Raw genomic sequence first — 20921 nt, forward strand, 5'->3', positions numbered from 1 at the left:
AGGAAATGACGAAGGCACTGATTGTTCATCCTCCTTAATGCTGCTGGTAACTTCTATTAGTTTACTGGTTTGATTATTAGCCTTTGCATCATCTAAACAATTTGAACAACAGGGAAGTTGATTTTTTTAGGTTAGATTCAACTTTGTTGTTCAAAACGCAGTAAGTATACCCCTCCCCTCTCGCTATCTCCGCTATCGGGGCTTAGCACCGCCCAGGACGGTTGTGATTGGTTTAAAGAAATGCAAACAAGACAGAGCATTTTTTCCACTATCCCAGAATAGATCGACGGTGAAACCAGACCATACTCCATCTCTGACACAGCGCTGTGGAGATAGGTCTGGCAATGCGAGACTAAGGTGAAGGTGAAGGTGAAGGTCCAGGGAATGGATATAGTCAATGCAGAGTTAGCACAAGAACAGTTAGAGAAGTTTGGTTTCCAAAACAAACCAGATGTTGATAGCTGTGCTTCCACACATGGCTGACAGTCTTCTCGTTCTTCTGTAAGCTTGTTGTTTTAAGTAAAAGTGACGGTGGGCAGTTGCTGCACCTTCATTCAACAGAAAGAAGAGTGTTGCCACAGAGTAGAGGATGCTCTGGTTGGATATAGTCAGTTTTCACTGGGGGAAGATTGCGACTCTACAACATTATTCTTGAAATCAATGGCATAACACAAATACAGATATATAGTCGGTTACCTTGTTTTAATATGCTCCTGGCATTATTATTAATGCTTCTGTTATTGATCCCTTAATGTTTCATTGTTTTATTGTTAGCAGGGACTTAATTATAAATGGCAACAACTAAATATATATAATATATATAAAATTTACAACACAATACTGGTTGTCTCATTTAATATTGGAGTCTAAAACTTTCCCATTAGTCTTTTTGTTTTGTTTTTTTTTGTGTTGGAAATCTTGATTATGAGGACACCTAAAACCTCACGCATACTTAACATTCATGTTTCTCTGACAGCAGTTGTCACTGTGATTCTCGTGTTTTTATCAGGAAGTTCAACACAGCAGTCACCACATGTCATTAGCCAGAGCTGCACCAGTGTGTGTGTGTGTGTGTGTGTGTGTGTGTGTGTGTGTGTGCGTGCTTGTGTGCGTGTGTATGCGTGTGTGTGTGTGTGTGTGTGATGAGTGTATAGTTTCTTTGTGTTTCTTATTGGCAGGAATGTAAAGTGAATGGTATTAGTCACTGCTGTTATACACATTTAGTCTTAGTTGGCTTTGCTCAGTTTCTGCTCTCCTATTCTTCTGCGCTTGTCTAATGTTTGCTGCTGCGTTAAAGAGGTAATACTGACTGACTAAATGGGGGAAAATTGTCATGGTCATGTGATCAATACAGTGTCCGGGAAGTTTAAAGCACAAAACCATTGCATTTCAGGATTTACAAAATAGAAATAAGGTTCCTATTCACAAAAACAAAACATATCAATAACATAACAGACATTCTACAAAACAAACAGGTCATAATCCAAATTAAAGAAATACTATGTCTTTTAGATTTACCATCAACCTAGTTCATTTGTTCAGCTCTTTATGCTGAATGTTAAAGCAACGTTGCGTAACATTGGTATTTTTTGTGATTTGCAGACCTACAGTTTCAGAGTGCAATTCACTTCTACCTCGCTGTCAAATATAGACAGCTACATGTGCATTTGTTATGATTACATTACTCATGATCAAAAACTAGCCAATCGACAACTTTGCTAACACAGCCAAACATCAAGCAAATGCAACAACCAAGACAAAGCAAGCCAGCTTATATTACTTCAATTATTATTTTATTATGACTTACTTACTTACTTACCAATTTAACAGCAAGAAGGCCTGCTCAGCATCTGTTTTACAGCCTTTTATATCGCAAAGCTCTTGCCAACGACTAAAATCCTGTCCAAGATTTACTCTTGTCTTGGTGGCCTCTTGTTTGGTCACTCTTTCTTTTCTCTTCTTGGCTTCATCCCTCAACGTCCTCTTCGGTCTATTCGCCCCTGCCATGATGTCCATAGCGGCTGCTGAACCCGGTTCCGTTGCCCGCTAGCCCATCTCAGGTTCTGGCCCGACACCGGAGCTGCTCCTTGCCAGCATTCCCCCCCTGCCCCGGGCCTAAAAGCCTCCTCCCTCCAACCAGCAGTCCAAGGCTCCTGTACTAGCAGCGGAAACACCAACACTCCCCCGGTGCTCCTAGCTCCCAGCCCTGCGGCACAGCTAATTTAGCAGTTAGCGGCAGTTAGCGTTACTTTAGCAACAAGTAAAGCTTTCTGTCCATCAGAAAACTCCGTAAATCACAGAGAGTCGAGGCAGAGGAGCCGGAGGACATCAGAGGGGAAACCGGAAAACATTTTCTCCATTAAATATGATCCAGTTTCTCCAAAATCAGTGGTGGAGCTGTAAAGTTTTAACGTTACGCACTTCTCTCGGGAGATTAGACCCGCTCGCCAGTTACATCGCAAGAACAGGCGATCAGGGCTCACAGTGTGAATGACCATTCTACGTATTACAAATCAGTTTGGCATTAAAATGATTATGACGCTATTATGTTGCTTTAAAGTAAAATAGTTATGCAATGTTGCTTTAATGTATTTTTCTTTTTTAATGCTGTTTGCTGTTTTCACCCTGACGTGAAGGAATAAAACAAACATTCGAACAGTTCCATTATAAGTACTACAGCGAGTGAAATCAAAGAGGAGGGAGTCTTGTGATGAAGGAAGGAGTGCATCATCAGTTTGGCCACATTATACAGTTGTCACGTGAGGAGCATGTGCACTGTGTAATGAACTCCTAATACACAACATTATCAACAATCAGGAGTAGTTCAGACAGCTCAAAACAGTGAGTTGTATGTACAAGAGGAAACACAAGTCATTTAAGGCAGCAGCAACATTTATTCTTGTCCTTCTAAACTGCTCCCTGAGTGTGTACTTCTATAAAAGTGGATGGTTGTGCAAGTACTGCAATTTAAGCTGATTCACTCTGTAATGTGCAGTTTAATGCAACAACACTAACAGCAAAGCAATCTCTCGAGTTTGCTTGTCTGGCTTACCCTGCCTGTGTTTCTGTATTTCTTCGCAGTAGAGGAGTAGAAAGGGTTGAATAAAGAAGGAATGTGTAAGTAAACTGATACAATATCAAGATCCAAGTCTGTATTGTAGGTCAGTGTTTGGAGACTTGTCTTTGCTGTAGTAAATGAGATGAGGGTCACTGAGAGAGACACTTAAAGAGACTTGGGGGGGGGGGGGGGGGGGGGGACAGACAAGAGTAAGGTGACGTGGATCTTTTTTGGATCTTCATACGGTTTAATTTGAAAAAAGGCCTACTTAAAGAAGGTTTTAGGGAATGTGACAGTGAAATTGTATTGCACTTGACTTGACTGACTGAGCACTTGTACAATTCAAACACATTTAACAACAGTATCAATGTTCAATGAAACTGATATTTCAAATGTAATACATTGTTCTACTTGAATTTTATTAATGAGATAAGGGACCGTTCGGTATTTATGGAATGGACCACCGGAGGAAAATCGGGGAAGGTCATGTCTTTTTATTCTTTGCTGAGGGGAGGGTCAACCAACATTTTTTAGTCCGGGGGGGAGAACAGCAACATTTCAAAGTGGCTTGTTTGGTGCATATTTTTCCATGTAGCTCTTAGTCTCGGCCCTCCTTCGCTACCAGATGGGTCTGACCCATGAGTTTGCTGGGGGGCAGGAGGAGCTGCCCCCTGGTGGCTGAAACGGATAATTGCATTGTTTAAAAAATGAGTGGAATAATTATGGCTGACATGATCAGATATTTTATAAATATCTTAAATAACACAAAACAACTAAATGGTGGTAGGTAATACATCTGATTTGATATACTGCTTTAGTAAAAAAAAGTATTTCCTGGCTGACGATGGCAGCAGCAGGACGTAAAAAACGAAAATGACTGTTGCTAGTCTGGACATCTTACCGTGCCAAGGTTGCAATAAAGGTTTCCTAAATGCCACATTTGATGTCAGCTTACTAATTAATTGCAGGTTTTGTGTAGATTTGGACTTTTATACGTTTATTCCACTTTGTTTAAATGGCGAAGTGGATGAAGCCTAGTGACGAGTCCATAGCAACCAGTTTGTGTGTTGAATGTTACCCAGAGTGCCTTGCTGAATGGTCTCAATATTTTATTGTTGTATTTCATGTGAATACTAGTTTACTAGAGGAGTAACTTAGTATTTGAAGTAATGCAGTAGTGCAGGAAGTGTGCATTTAGTTCCCATGCTTATTGTGTTTCCACAACGTTAGTGTGTAAATCTACTGAAATGGCCACCACACCATAACAGAGGAGTGTGATGCGTAAGATGAGAATGCAGAGGTTTAGTCACATAAGACATGGCTGTTAAAAAACAATGGGAATTTGTATATTTGCCAAGTGCAAACCAGTATAGAAGGTATTGATAAATTGCTGGGGGAGGGTCATGCCTTTTTTCCAAATTGTTTTGGAGGGGTCATAGAATTTTGTCTTTTTTGGCTAAAGGTCCCAAAACTCCTCCAGTGGCCCCTTAAATAAATAATGAACAGTCCCTAATAATGTATTTTCAGCACTCTTTTTCTTTTCTCATCCAGATTGTGTGTTTGTTTTGGTTCTGCAGGAGCTCACGGTCAGACCTGTCGCTGGCTCTGGAGGACTGTATGGCCGCCCTGGATCTGTTCCTCAGAAACGACTTTGAGGAGGCGCAGACCCGGCTTAGATGCAGGTACGAGACCAACGTGAACCACATGCCGACTGGTCGAGCGCTAACCCACCTGGCTTTGTGTGCTTTCATGGACAAATATAAGAGTAAAACATCGAATGATATGCGTGCATATGTGAGCAACTGCATTTGTAGCATTTGTAGGTGTTTGGATGATGGATGAGTACTATTCATCTGCTTCAGTTTCAGGTTCCTGGTGTTGTGCATGTTGACTCGTGTCATGGCTTACAGGGACACTTGAACAGAACACAGACATCATTAATGTTATTAGTAACACGTGTGCTTTTCATACTTTGACAAGTCGAAATGTTGTCTGATATAAAAAAAGACCTATAGATGTAGTGCTTTTGTTTCGTTTCATTTCACTCCAATGTTAAAACTGTACATGTTTTGATGTCACCAACACGATGGTTTAGCAAAACTCTTTGCCATTGCTGAATTACCTTTGTTGATTTATTACAAATTTCCTCAGCTAATACATTGAATTGTTTGCTGATGAGAGTCTGCCTTCCTAAATGCAAGTAGATCAACATTTTGATGCTTTAAATTCCAATTTCAAAATCAATACATTTAAAGTGTGTCCTTGGCACAGTAACAGGTCAGAAACAGATAATAGTGCTTACATCAGGGAGGGATAAAGGAACTAGTGTGTTTGCTTCTGATACTGATTAGATGATTTTATGATCGGCATGCTGCTTTCAGTTACATTCACAAACACAAACTCCCTCTCCGGGCTTACACCCTCCCTCTAGTTTTGTATTCCAACACAGTGTCATCAAGTTACTCCATTGTTCACCGTTCATTCTCTCCTCTACTATGAGAAACGGTATCACCATCTATATTATTCGCCACCCTCGATCTCCTCTCTGGGGCTGCGGGCCACTCCTTAACCTAGTTTTTTTTTTTCAGTGCCAGCTTACATCGAGACAGAAGAATGGCTTCCTGTCAGCCTGTACATTCTTTTTTGTAATTTAGTACTATACGACTAGATTGACAGCCATTGTGAGTTTGGTGTCATTGTGAGCCATTTTGCGCTGTAAGTGTCGGAACAGTTTCAAGTGATGTAATTTGTTTAACTTCTAAGCTCAGACTCTGTTATGGAAACTTATATTTCAACATTACATAAATATGCTGTTGCCAAGTCTTCCCTGTTGGCATAATCATAACATGTTTTAGTATTTGAATCTGGATTTGTGAAATATTTCAACCTAAAGGAAAATCTGTCTAATTTCAACCCCTTTAGCTGCTGCTTACTGAGTCTTGACAGTCTGTCAGCTCAGCAGGTGTCCTCATTTTTGTCTCGATATTCTTCCCACAGCTCTGTGTGTGCTATCACTGCCTCCTCCAGTTGATAAAGTGCACCTGAACAAACATAAGCTGCAAATATGATTGTGTTAGCTGTTTGAGCCCAGATGATTGGATTTGACGCATGCAGTAGGACAGTAGAGAGTCAGAAATCAGTGCAGATTGGCTAGGTATTGTTGTGTAGTGTTGTTTTACATTTGAATGCACACAAATTGAGACAGGACTTTATTTAATCAGTTTGTGGGTGTTATTGGGTTTTGTATAAAACCCAATAACACCCACAAACTCCTCTGATTTTTCCGGTTTGCTGCTCAGAAAAGGGTTTTGTGAGGAAGCCGATGGCTTAAGGCATCCGATTTATGTAATATTATGTAAGGAGTGATGACATCTGGTGCATTGTGAGAGAGATACTCTGAAAGACTGGATGAACAAGCAGCCCTGAGAATGTAAAAAACACCGACAGAATCTTTCCTCATTTGGCTGTCCTTTGCTTTAGTCCATGTGTGCTTTCCAATTCTCTTCTTCTTCGATCTCCTTTCCCTTTCTCCAGCTGTGCTCTGACGCAGTCAGGTGGGACAAGGTTATACTAGAGTCTCTGCAGCAAACACACACACTGAAACTCAAATACTGGAGACTCTTTCAGAGAGCTTTCATCATGTGGATGCACTTTAATCAGTGATATGTCCATTACTTTTACCCCTACATTCCTGTTTATGGTCAATGGCAGCTGGACCCTATTCTAGCATGCATTGGGAGAAGACGGGGTTTGCCATTACAGGGTTAATGCATTTATACTCATACCAATGGACAGTTTAAAATGGAAAAATATCTGGGAATTGAACATCAGTCCGTTTTCCAGCGAGTTAATAACTGAGCTACTTATTGTCATTATGGGGACTATTATCTTGATTTGAATTTAGATATTTTAGAATATTGATGGATGTTAAATCTTTTTGGATCACCTTGGTTTTAAAAGGGTCAGCTCAGAATTTGTAACAACATAAGTTGATTTTAATTACTCATTTGCAAAATAGAGGGGCGCCTGTACTGTAGCTCAGTTGGTAGACTGAGCCAGCCATCTATGACAAGGTTGGTAGTTACATACATTCACAGGTGTCTTTAAGCAAGACACTGATTCACTGAAACACAAATTGCACCCATGTACTATATGTCTTATGAACTGTATTAGAACTATTGAAGAAACAAAACAGTTGAGGTCTGTGAAGAGAATCTGATTTCGCTTAAGAATTTGCTTTAATATTTCTGACCAGAGGTTGTGTAGTCTGAGCTATTGCCCATGCATCAATATCACCACCAGTGAGCTACTCATACCATGTTATATAATTCTATAAGCAAAGCTATCTCTTTAAATTGCTACTCTTTTATAGGTTATATGTTTCTCCTTCTCTGAGTTGTAGTCAAGGAGCCACTGTGGACTCAACATTGTAGAAACATGCCATAGGTATCCAACAGCAGGCTGAGCTTTATTTGCCAGCTCTCTGTTTAAACATGCCACCAGACCAAGTACAGCCAAAACAGTGCAATCATATTCTCCCATCGTGCTGTCCTGCCCCATTTCTCACAGCTGTAGCAGGGAGTGGATTCAGGAGGTGCACTGTAGAAGTAGGAAGTACATATACAATACAGCAACTGACTGAGGCGTAGAGCTGGACAATATATTTATATTATATTGACATTGTGATAGGAGACTAGGTATCGTCTTCTGTTTTTTGATATAGTAATATCGTAATATGGCATAAGTGTTGTCTTTTCCTGGTTTTAAAGGCTGATTGGCTGAGGCTAATTTTCTGAACTTACCAGACTGTTCAAGCTGTTCTATAATTTGCATTTACCCACTTACCCACTTCGACATTTCTGATTATTATTTATATAAGATCTCATGAAAATATTTTGTGAAAGCACCAATTGTCAACCCTACAATATCGTGAAAATATCGACATTGAGGTATTTGGTCAAGAATATCGTGATATTTGATTTTCTCCATATCGCCCAGCCCTACTGGGGCGCTTGCTAAGTTGTACCTGCAGCCCTTCTATGAGTGTCAAAGTTTCAGGACTAAACACAAAGGTTATTATCTAATTTCAGAACTTAACTGCAAATGGGGGTTGCAGTTGCTCAGCCTGTAAGTAGTTGGGTTGGGAAACAGAGGGTCACTGGTTCAAGTCCGAACCCCCAGCTGCCCTGTCCATCGACAGCTGCATCCCCCTCACTCTGACGTCTCTCCATTCGTTCCATATGTATAGGTACTGAGCATGTGTATGTATTTCAGGCCTGTGTGTTCTAACAACAGAGTGAAAACATTGTAATTTTCCTTGCGGGATTAAGAAAATATAAATTATTATTATTATTAATGTATGCAACTTTCACACTGAAAACAGTGATGTATTTTGACAGAAACCGCACCTCTTGATTGAACCATGCAGAACTGAAAACAAGGCGTGCATGCACACACGCTTTTTGAGAAAGTACAAAACAGCTCTTCCTTTGGATCACGAAACATTGTGGTGAAAATATGTGGGAGATCTGGCTTCAGTGCTGTCAGACGAGTGTGAACCTTTTTCGGATTGGATAGTCTTTAATGTCCCCTAGGGGCAATTTGGTGTCGACACAACCAATACACATCATACAATAAATAAACAAAAGACATAAATGCATACAACATACAGTAGATCATCATAATAAAATTGCAATAAGATATAAAAGCACCAACAGAACATCAGTCCTTTGTGATAGTGTGTGTGCAATACCACTTTGTTTAAAAACCCAACGGCCGAGGGAACAAAGGGCAGAGGGACTTTGTATACCTGAGCTCTGAGATGATGCTGATTGAAAAATATCTGAGTGCTGCTGTGAAATATTTGGGATTCCCAGCCTCTTTCAGCACGGCTACAAGCAACTCAGTTCACCTCACAGCTCTATCTTTAAAGGTTTCTCAGCTTGAGTTTGGGCTGTCGTTACATAAGCGTGACACAATGGAAATGTAAGGCAGGCAAATCTCTCTGAACCTCAGTCTGTACCGCCACCTTCTCTGACTCTCTGCTGTCGCTTCCTGGTTGTTACTGAGTTGGTTATGTTTACCGATTGGTCAGTGTATTAGAACTAATAATATGAATTATTAACTTAGGTGAAGAGTTGAAGCTCATCACTCTACTCTCTGACTATTATTAAAAACCTGATGTATTGCTTTATGTTATATCACTAACAGTCTAAAAGTTACATTGATGATACCACTTTCACCTCGGTTGAAAAATCTGTTTATGCAAATTTAGTTTCCACGAAAGACAACTGGTTGGAGCTCAAAGTGACATCCCAGAGGCTGGTCACATGGTCAGTCTGTGGTAAACAGCAGTGAAATCAGTCAGTTTTGCAGACAGACAGCATTCTTCTCTACACACCTCTGCCTTTATGTTTTACCAATGACTCTGCCCTTCTTTGTGTGTGTTTGTACAATACATACAGAATAATATATATATAAAGCTATTTAAACCAATTCCTAAAATTTAAAGTAAAGCAATTCTTTCAAAAAATAACTGGAACAACAAGTTCTTTTAACTGGAGCTTTTAACGAGTACGTCCACTGGAAAAATGTGTGTGACATCGAACACTTTTACTCCTCCATCATCACCTGCAAGAAGCACTATTTTTAAACTCAGGGTGTGACGTGGCACACCAAAAAATGCAGCTATAAATAGACACGTACTGTTTGTTTTTCCTGTGTAGTGCTGAGGCTTTAGTCTTACAAGTATTCAATCACACATCTCTTTAGCTGGAATTGATTATCTGACTACTGCTTTTCATGTTCTGTGCCCATGCGTCTCTCAGTTACTGCCTGATTAAGTGACCACTGTACTAATCAATCTTAATCAAACAAAAGGGTTTTCTCTTCATCATATCTGTCAGCACACCAGATCTAAATGTTTATTATCTTTAACTTCCTCTTGCAATATAACTGAAAGAAATATCATGTGTTGTCTTTTTTACAGAACCAAAGACAGCATGTACCACGCCCTGACCTATGCCACCATCCTGGAGATGCAGGCCATGATGACCTTTGACCCACACCACATCCAGACTGCAGGAAACACCATGAAGGAGGCCCAGGCCATCTGTCAGCGGTGAGACTTTCCCGCAACACCAGGGTGAAATAGTACCTTCATGACCAGTTGATAAACTGTGACAGGGGATTTTTTTAGTTCCTCTCAAGTCACCTGCAGAAGTGAATTTTGTCTCGTAAAAGCCAGTCGGTCCAGAGACAAGCCGGTTTAGAAATAGAGATGAGCCGATACCAGTATCGGTATCGGCTCCCATACTGCCTAAAACGCTGGTTTCGGTATCGGGAAGTACTGGAGTTAATGCACCGATCCGATACCACGTAATAAAGCCCTAAAGAAAATCTATGTTAAAGTAGTTTATTTATGTTCTTTTTCCTGTTCTGGGGCGTTTGTTGTGGGCCTATGTTTCACAAAGAGTTAAACCTGAGCCAGGCCGACAACAAAGATATAAATAATATCACATCCATACAGGCATAGTAGTATACAGTTGTTAAAACATAATAAAATATATGACACATTGGTATCGGATCGGTACTCGGTATCGGCCGATACGCAAGTTCAGGTATCAGTATTGGTATCGGGAAGCAAAAAATGGTATCGGGCCATTATTTAGAAACAGAAAAGTTTGATTTTAGAAAATAAAACACATTTTTTTAGTAATAAACAATGATAAAAGTGAGGTTGATCAAACATGTAGATATTTAGACACACAATACATGATACTGTATCTTTTGAACACTGGTTCCCATTCGTTTCATTGTACCAGAACCAGAGAACATGCTGAGATCATCCACACTCACTGACAAAAGGAATGTGACAAATGTCTGTTACAATTACTCTTGGAGCCGCTGTGAGAATCTGTCATGACTCAGAGCAGGACTAACAGTACATTTCATCAGCCCACCCAGATAAACACCCACTCTTCTTCAGACCAACACAGATCTGAAGTTAAAGCTGCAGTTTTCCTATTAAATGTTGTTACTGTAAATGTAATGCATGGTCAGCACCTTGTGGTAACTTCACCCTGCAGCAGCTCAGCATCCTGTATTTACTGGAAAGAGGCTGAGTCATTGATTTGCATAAAAACAAAATAAGCAAAAAAATGCAGGACAGTGCTATGCTGCTGAAAAATAATTCTGAAAATTTTTAGTGAAACAAACCCACTGAAAACTCATGGTTGGTATTGTGTTCTGTGCTTTCTCAATCAGGCAACGCAAGAAGTCAAGCTTCTCCAAAAGCTTCACAGAAGGTCAGTAAAGTCCTATACTGACGGGATGATCAAAATGTGTCACTGTAATTCATAAAAACAGATGGCACATGTGTGCATGTGTATATATTTTATACATTACTCTCACTCAAGATAACTGTGATGTAATCCTTTTCTCCTCAGAGGAACTCCATGCTGAAGTTTGCTATGCCGAGTGTCTCCTGCAGAGGGCAGCACTCACTTTCCTTCAGGTCAGGACCGAGGCAGCCTGCAACTGAATCTGCCGTCACTAATACTTTCAGTTTGTTTCAACTTATTCTCTGTTTCTTTTCCTTCTCTTACTCCTGCTCTCTTGCTGCCTCTCTTGTTCAGGATGAAAACATGATCAGTTTCATCAAAGGGGGAATCAAAGTGAGGAACAGCTACCAGACATACAAGTGAGAATTCTAAAGTCCAGAATATCACTTTTGTTATCTTCTGGTCGTGCTTGTGTTGTTGCCACTCTCTTAGCAGACTATGTTTTCTCCCTCTACCTCATTGCTTAGTAAAACCCTGCATTTTCCCCTCTTAATCGGCTTCCTTTATCTTTACCTCACAGAGAGCTTCACACAGTCATCCAGTCCTCTGGATACTCTCATGGCGACAACCACGACCATTTTGAGTGTGGTGTTAAACTGGGAGTAGGAGCCTTTAATCTAGTAAGTAGAAGGCTAGTAGAAGTTTGTAATCTTGACATGAGTCAAAGAAAAGTTGTTTGGCATCATGAATTGTGAGACACAGGTCTTCCAGAAAGTATCAAGCCTGAACCAAAGTAAAAGAAGATTGAAACGTACTTGCTTGCCCTACATTTTTTTGTGATGCTTAAGATGCTCTAATTAAACGGAAGCACATAAAGAGCGAAGTATGAATATATAGTAAAATCAGCTATGATCTAAAATGCAGACAAGCAGTGGGTTGTGGGTTTAGTTCTCTTTGTGCACAAAGACTCTCGTCCTGTAAGCATGCTGCTAGCCTTTCAATTGCACTGCCTTGTCTACTTCCTGCAGATGATTTCCATGTTGCCCACGCGGACGCTCAAGCTGCTGGAGATTGTCGGTTTCTCTGGTAATAAGGTGAGTTCTGCTGACAAGTAAGAGCCAGAAATGGCTGAAGGAAGGAGCAGCTGGCATGACTAATGGGTCGAGTTAGAGATGTTTGATTTCTCTGGATTACGACATATTATTTGTTGTGCTACAAGAATTGTTTTTATTTTTTTGACTTTGTCACTATTGATGTGGTTTATGTAACTACTATACAAAATAATCTGAAGTCCTATGTGATGATCAGGATTCAGGTCCTGATATTGCTTGGGGTATTTTTCTCATAATTTGATTGATTTACCTTCCTGTCTTATATAGACATCTGGAGTCTCAGGAGTGCCGACATGATCTTGACACAGTGAACTTGCATACCCTGCATGTATACAGTACACTACAGTTCAAAAGGTGTGGAATCACCCAGTGATGGAGTACTTGAGTCCTGGACTCGGACTTGAGTCCTGGACTCGGACTTGAGTCCGACTCAACTCGCTATTGTCTGGACTCGTGACTCAACTTGAACTTGCGCACTGACGACTTGGACTTGAGGATTTATGAAATCGGACTTGAGCATTCATGAAATAGGACTTGGAACTTGGATGAAGTTTCTGACTACTTTTATGTGTAATAGGCAGTGATGAAGTACTTGAGTTCTGGGCTTAGACTTGAGTCTGACTCGAGTCGCTATTCTCTGGACTCGACTCAGACTCAAACTCAGGAAATGGTGACTCGACTCAGACTTGACTTGACTCGGACTCTTCTTTGGTGACTTGGACTCGGACTCAAACACTGGGGACTAGAGACTTGACTCAGACTTGACAGTTGGTGACTCGACTACAACACTGGAATCATGATTTACTTTCATGGCTGACTACTCTATACAGTATGTTTAAAGGGGAGTCTTGGCTTAGCACTATTGGAAATGGATCACTGAATATCAGCTGAACATACTATGGACTGACAAATCACAGTTTAACCATATTCTTTCTAACCACTAGAGTTGACTGCATGATCGAGGGTCACTTTTCACACACATTTCTGGACTGGAAAACAAATTTAATATCCAAGGGTATTTGGGGGGGGAAATGCATCACTGTGGGGACATCGACTAAATGGAATTTGAATCATTTAATTCTTCTTCTTTTGGGCCCAAATCTGTTTTAAATGTTAATAATACATTTGGTGTCTGAATTACACAGTTTTTATCTCTGATAAAATAGCCTTTATTGAAGGAAAGAAGAATACATCAACATAATAGGTGATTCCAAACTTTTGAACAGTAGTGTATGTACTTGCATATTTGGCACACAGCCAGTCTGTGACATACTGTATCTCTGTTCAGATTGGATGCCTAAAAGTACTCTGGTATACATGCAGATGCTGCTCATCATTCAGCACAAACCTAATAAAAGAAAACTATAATGTAGTTCTTTCCTCTGTGATTTTCCTGCACAGAACAGTTCCTAAAATTGTGTTCGTGTGTTCTGTACACCAGGAGATCTTCCATGAAATGAGACTCAATTCAAACTTCAACTCTTTTGTGCACGTTTACGTGTGTGTGTGTGTGTGTGTGTGTGTGTGTGTGTGTGTGTGTGTGTGTGTGTGTGTGTGTGTGTGTGTGTGTGTGTGTGTCTGTCTCTGTGTGTCTGTGTGTTTGTGTGTGTTCATGCAGGAATTTGGTCTCCAGCAGCTTCAGGAGGGCTCTGCAGAAAGCACATTCAGGTCCTTCCTATGTAACATGCTGCTGCTCTGTTATCACACCTTCATGAGCTTCATATTAGGTGAGCAAGGACGCACACACACACACACACACACACACACACACACACACACACACACACACACAGACCAGAAGGATCTTAGCTGGTTTTGTTCTGTTTGTGCCTCGCAGGCACTGGAGAAGGAGACGTTGAAGATGCAGAGAAACTGCTGCAGCCATATTTTAAAAAATATCCTAAGGTTTGCTATAATTAAACACTGTGTTTTTTTTTTTTAATTCCTGCATAATTACAAATGTTCCCAAACATACTGTGGGTGGTGTTTTATTTTCCAGGGATCCATCTTCTTGTTCTTCGCTGGTCGAATAGAGGAGATCAAAGGCAACTTGGATGGTGTGAGTGCCTGTCTTTTCTATACAAAAACAAAACACAGTCAGCAGCACTGCATTTTTCATGTGGAAAATCAACCCGTTCTCAACGTAATCCCACCCACGACCTTTTCCTTAACATAACTGCGTCAGAAGGGACGCCAATAGTCCCGACCAAGCGCGTTTAGTTAAAGTGCGTTATATGACGCTAAAGGAGACTTTTAGCGTCAATAAGAACGACAAAGGCACCTGTCCAAGCGTCCGTATTTTACGAGATGGGAGTGAGAACCTGTTGCGAAAATCTTTATTTTTATGCATTATGCATTACAAATGTATTGATGTCTGCGAGTCTGTATTTGAATTTGAGTGCATGAGTCTGTTAAATGATGTGCTCATCGTTTTTACTGAGAACTCTGCTTTAATTGTGAGTCTTTGTCAGACTATATGCTACAGCAACCCCCTCTTTATAAGTATGCAACGTTGTGACTTTGTCATGATAACTGTTCACACTGCATTTTTAAGTATTTCAGTCAGTTTTATGTGTAGAAACATTTGCTACTGCTACAACGTATCTACCAGAATAAATATGTATATTATTATAAGTGTGTATTATTCCTATGGAGATCAAAATGTCCCTCTACTAAACAAACATCAATAATAATTAATATTAGTGCTGTCAAACGATTAAAATATTTAATCGCGATTAATCGCATTAATATCATGGTTAACTCGCAATTAATCGCACATTTTTATCTATTCTAAATGTCCCATGATTTCTTTTTGTCCCATTATTTTTTCTCATTTTAAAGCTCTTATCAACATGGAAAAGTGGACAGGCCTGGCTTTGTGCTTTTGTCGCCTGGCTTTGACGAGGGGGCGGAGAATTCGCATCAGCTGTGTGCTTGGCCATCAAGTGGTATTTCAGACTGGACGATCTGCGATGATAGCTCAGTTCACAACGACAAAACACACAGATCACTTTGGTCTTGTCAATGGAACCATTTGGCAACTTTTTAAAAGTAAACTTTCCATTCAGAATCTTATTGTCATCCATTTCGGCGTCTCGCGCTCGCTGTCCACTCAAAACATAACGTTAGCCTACTACTCTTTGGCCGGCTCGCAAGCCCAAACAAGTGTGTGCGGCGTGCCTGTTGTTTTGTTTCCCGTCTAGCTAGATCCGGTGTGGTGTTGTAGTTTTTCTAACGTTACTAGTTGTTGCAACAGCATGTGAAAAAAACTACAAAGTTTGCTAGGCCTAAAAGAAAGTTAATCTCGCGATAAAAAAATGTACGCCGTTAAAATGGGTTTGCGCTAACGCCGTTAATAACGCATTTAACTGACAGCACTAATTAATATATATAATAATTACCAAACTAAAAAGAAACACCTCCTGCAAACTAATACTGTACGGCTTTAATTGTTTCTAAAACATGGCAGTAGCAACAACAGACAACATATTAACATGGAAGGAATGTTATGATATATCGATTGACTTTGTCCTCATCGACTGATAGTAAGAAGTATACAAAAAGTTTTGAGTTGAGCCCTGTGTCCTCGACACATAATCATTGACCCATACAAACATGATCTGTATTATGTTGCTCATTAACATATTCACGCTGAATATGTTTTAAGAAGGTGGGATCCTAAATGGTTTGTATGTTTCCAGGCTATCAAGCGTTTTGAGGAGTGCTGCGAGGCTCAGCAGCAATGGAAGCAGTTCCACCACATGTGTTACTGGGAGCTGATGTGGTGCTTCACATACAAGAGGCACTGGAAGATGGCCTACTTCTACGCTGACCTGCTCAGCAAGGAGAACACCTGGTCCAAGGTGGGCCACCTCAGTGTTGGATTTCAAACTTATTCTTAGTTTGACAAATGTTTTTGATTTATCAAATTCCTTTAAAATGCTCATAGAGAAACATGTAATCTTCACAACATAAAAATCACCACCACTGTTGATGGTGATAGTGAGAAAGAAAATGAATTACATGTTGTGCTATTTAGAGAGACAGAAAGCCTAGTCAGCACCTTGTTGTCTTAAAACCAAACTAAATACTTGAGTTGTGCAGCCCTGACTCTTTAAACTCCACACACTCATATTTTTTTCTCATCTTATTTAAAAAGGAAAGATGGGATTGCAGTAGTAACCACTTTTTTTCCTTCCCTCAGGCTACATATGCGTATATGAAAGCAGCCTACCTCAGCATGTTGACTCCAGATGATTGCCTAACCTTTGGGGAGACTGCGTTCACTCTGTTCAGGTATGAACTAAGAGCCGAGGCACTACTGAAACTACTTCCAGCAACCACAGTGAAACACTGACAATTACTGTATATCTACACACAGTCTCTTCTTCTGGGAAGCCTTTGGTAGGGAACGTTAATGTAATATTATAATACAGCAAGAATTGAATTGGTGTTTTTGACATTAAATTATTTTTGTGGCACAGAGCTGTACAAGTGTTTTATTGATGATACACAGCATAAAAAAATGCTCCACTAAGTGAACATATGTCTATGAGATAATAACTAGAAAATATATGTCACATATTTTATATGAATATTTTCTCCATACTACTGATATGTATGTGTATACTTTATTATATTTCAGGCAGGTTCCAGGGCTGAAGCAGAAAATAGCGGGGAAATCTTTGCCAACAGAGAAGTTTGCTATCAGGAAAGCCCGTCGCTACCTTGCAGAAAACCCCATTCCTCTTCCTGCTCCTCCACTGGTCAGTACTGGACGAGGCTATGTCATGGCACTGCTTTACCTGTAGCACGACTGGATGTTTAAACAGTTACTACAGTGTGTATATTGTTTCTTTGAAGGAACTGGATCAACCCCTCCTGGTCCAGGCTATATAAATAGCTGTTAAACTGTAACCTGCTATCCACTAAGTTAGCAGATAAAAGCAGCAGGTCTATGAGTTAAATAAAGAGGTACAGTAACCCTGTGCTCACAAAACCAGGGTTACAACAACAACAACAACAACAGTTGTTCTGTTTCACCCTGTAACAAAGGATGTGGAAGGTTTACAGAGAACAACGCTCAATGGCTTTATTATGGCATTTCACAAATCTATCATCCAGCTTTTACACTCATTTACCTTCCTTTGCCTACGGTCGTGTGTCCTTTCGGTTTCCTTGCAGGGTGTGCAAGCATCAGGCTTTGTCCCCATAAGTGCTCATTCAAGGGCAAAACCTGTATGAAATAGATAAACCTAGTACACCTACCTCTATGAGCAAAGGTAGAGCCCTCTAACTTTGTTATTTTGCCACTCCTTGAGTTGCTGACATTGTTGCTATTAATGAATGAAAATGATCTGATTTTGTATGATTTGTGTACTTTGTGTGTTGTCTAGGAGATGATGTACATCTGGAACGGCTACACAGTCATTGGCAAACACAAAGACCTGACCGAAGGCATGCTGAAAACACTGGATGAGGCACAGACTAATCTCGAGAGCAGCCCAAGTATGCAAAATTATTCACCAGAGCCAAGAGGATACTAATGGATTAAAATCTTTCATTTTTAGTTGTTGTTGATATTAATATGCTGAGCTGGATTGCATTTATTTGAGATACTATACTGATGCTACGGTTATTGTGAACATCTCAGAGAATTATATAATCTAGACATTACCCTTTTTTGTCATCTGTTTGGTCCTTACTGTCCTGTTGTGTGTTTGTCAGGGTCTGAGTTCACCATAGATGATCAGTGTCTGCTGAGCCTCTTGAAGGGCCTGTGTCTCAAACACCTGGGGCTTCAAGAGGAGGCCGAACACTACTTTACCCTCATCCTCTGCAAGTAAGCATCTAAACATGTACAGTATATGCGTGCTCAACCAAACCAGAAGACCGACAGATGCTCTAGTTTCTGTGTCATCACCAATTAGCCTGATCATAATCGTTGTGCATCCTCTGGTGAATAAAGGCAGTTCTGTTTTGAAAAACGAACTGAAGGGTAAGAGGGGCCATCTGGGACATTATTCACAATTAAGTCACACACATACAAGTGAAATGCTCTCACACACTCTAGTGAAATGCTTTCATACATACTAGTGAAAAATTATACTCTCACATACTATACTGAAACCTCACGCACACACAATTGAATTGCTCATAAACACTACTGAAACGCTCTCACGCTCAATACTGAATCACTCTTATATACACAACTGAAACAGGAATTCACTTTCAATAGTGTATATGAGAACGTTTCAGTATAGCGTATGAGTGTGTTTCAGTGGTGTTTATGAAAGTGTTTCAGTAGTGTTTATGAGAGCATTTCAGTTGAGTTTATGAGCCCGTTTCAGTATTGCGTGTGAGAGGATTTCAGTTGAACAGGAAGGTGATTCGGTGTAACAGTAAGGTGACTGGGAAAAAATCCCTGAACAGGATTTAAACCTGGGTCTCCCACATGAAAGTCAATGATATTAACCATTGAGCTATTAAGATATTGTTCGTTGCAAGTGAGCTTGCAATTCATGTATCTAAACAGGCCTTGTCTTTCTGAATTAATGAATCATTGGCTTATTAATTCCGAAAATACAGAGCTCTATATTTCTGTCTCTGTTTTTCTGAATTAAAGATGAATTCAGAAACAAGCAAAACAGTTTCTTAAGTGGCTGTATTACCTCAAAAACTTGAAATCGTTAGAAAACATTGTGGAATACTTGGTTGCACTTTTACAGTCGTTCATTAGAAACAGTAAATCAAGAATTGGTCACAGCAAATTGAACAATTCACTGGAGCGTGGCTGTGAAAAGGAAAGCGCGCCACACGTGTTTAACACATCCAGACGGTTGTGACGCTAATGTCTTCAGTCGGCAGGATGACTGCCTAACACAAGCGAGCGTTACTTTAGCATCAGCAGAGAACATCACAACCCAGTCAACAGATGCAGATTGTGATGTTATCCGCTCCAGTTCTTCTTCTTTAGGGTTTTATGACAGTTATGTTGCATTACTTCCTCTTACTGGAATTACTGTGACTGTCAGCTATTATTTTCTCCTCTTCACACTGACTGCAGTCCCCAGTATTATAAGTGAACTGTTCAATTTGCTGTGACCAATTCTTGATTTACTGTTTCTAACGAACGACTGCAAAAGTGCAACCAAGTATACCACCATGTTTTCTAACAATTTCAAGTTTTTGAGCTAATACAGCTACTTAGGAAACTGTTTTGCTTGTTTCCGAATTCATCCTTAATTCAGAAAAACAGAGCTCCCTATTTTTGGAACTAATAAGCCAATGACTCATTAAATCAGAAAGACAGAGCCTGTTTAGATACATAAATTGCAAGATCACCTTTTACCTACAACATCTGAATAGCTCAATGGTTAATATCATTGACTTTCAAGGGGGAGACCCAAGTTCAAATTCTGGGCAAGGATTTTTTCCCAGTCACCTTACTGTTACACCGAATCACCTTCCTGTTCAACTGCAATCCTCTCATGCAATACTGAAACAGCTCATAAACACAACTGAAATGCTCTCATAAACACTGCTGAAACGCTTTCATGAACACCACTGAAACACACTCATGCGCTATACTGAAACATATACACTATTGAAAGTGAATTCCCGTTTTAGTTGTGTATATGAGAGCGATTCAGTATTGTGCGTGAGAGTGTTACAGTAGCGTTTATGAGAGCGTTACAGTAACGTTTATGAGAGCGTTTCCGAAGCGTTTATAAGAGCGTTTTTGTATTGAGCGTGAGAGGGTTTCAGTAACGTTTATGAGAGCGTTTCAGTAGTGTTTATGAGCAATTCAGTTGTGTGTGCGTGAGGTTTCAGTATAGTATGTGAGAGTATCATTTTTCACGAGTGTGTATGAAAGCATTTCACTAGAGTGTGTGAGAGCATTTCACTTGTATGTATGTGAGGTAATTGTAAATAATGTCCCAGATGGCCCCTCATAGAGGGGAATCTTTCTTTCATACTGACTTCACCTCCACACATACTGTAACCACTGTGTTTCAACATTATCTGCAGTGAGTCTCAGATCAAGTATGACCACTACCTGGTTCCTAATGCCCTGCTGGAGCATGGCCTGCTGTGTCTGGAGCAAGGCAGAAAAGCTGAAGCTATAAGACTCCTAGAAACTGCAAAGTAAGTTTGTCAACCAGTAAAACGTTAAAATAATCTGCACTCATGGAGAAGCTTTTTAAATCAAAGATTCTCCACTTTCTTTTTCATTTAATGAAAATATGCCTTATGTGTGTAGTGTATAAGGGACCGTTCTGTATTTATGGAATGGACCACCGGAGGAAAATAGGGGAGGGTAATGTCTTTTTATTCTTTGTTGAGGGGAGGGTCATCCAATTTGTTTTAGTCTAGGGTGGAGGGTCACCCAACTTTTGTATTCGTGAGAACAGCAACATTTCAAAGTGGCTTGTTTGGTGCATATTTATCCATGTAGCTCCATGTAGC

The 20921-nt window shown here is 40.1% G+C and overlaps 1 protein-coding gene across 2 annotated transcripts in view; it reads left to right on the top strand.

Annotated features, from left to right (window-relative positions):
- The window catches only part of ttc39a (tetratricopeptide repeat domain 39A), a 33615-nt gene that overhangs the window by 9302 nt on the left and 3392 nt on the right, over positions 1-20921 (top strand). For both annotated transcript variants that reach the window (XM_078259008.1, XM_078259009.1), the window contains 16 exons: positions 4636-4740; positions 10047-10178; positions 11324-11364; positions 11506-11573; positions 11695-11759; positions 11921-12020; positions 12369-12434; positions 14071-14179; positions 14290-14357; positions 14452-14511; positions 16154-16315; positions 16657-16748; positions 17098-17218; positions 17849-17960; positions 18180-18294; positions 20484-20600. In XM_078259008.1, the coding sequence (XP_078115134.1) occupies positions 4636-4740; positions 10047-10178; positions 11324-11364; positions 11506-11573; positions 11695-11759; positions 11921-12020; positions 12369-12434; positions 14071-14179; positions 14290-14357; positions 14452-14511; positions 16154-16315; positions 16657-16748; positions 17098-17218; positions 17849-17960; positions 18180-18294; positions 20484-20600 (1533 nt within the window). The remainder of the gene's footprint in view (positions 1-4635; positions 4741-10046; positions 10179-11323; positions 11365-11505; positions 11574-11694; positions 11760-11920; positions 12021-12368; positions 12435-14070; positions 14180-14289; positions 14358-14451; positions 14512-16153; positions 16316-16656; positions 16749-17097; positions 17219-17848; positions 17961-18179; positions 18295-20483; positions 20601-20921) is intronic.

Source organism: Sander vitreus, chromosome 9 (genome assembly GCF_031162955.1).
Source record: "Sander vitreus isolate 19-12246 chromosome 9, sanVit1, whole genome shotgun sequence".
Classification (NCBI taxonomy): Eukaryota; Metazoa; Chordata; class Actinopteri; order Perciformes; family Percidae; genus Sander; species Sander vitreus.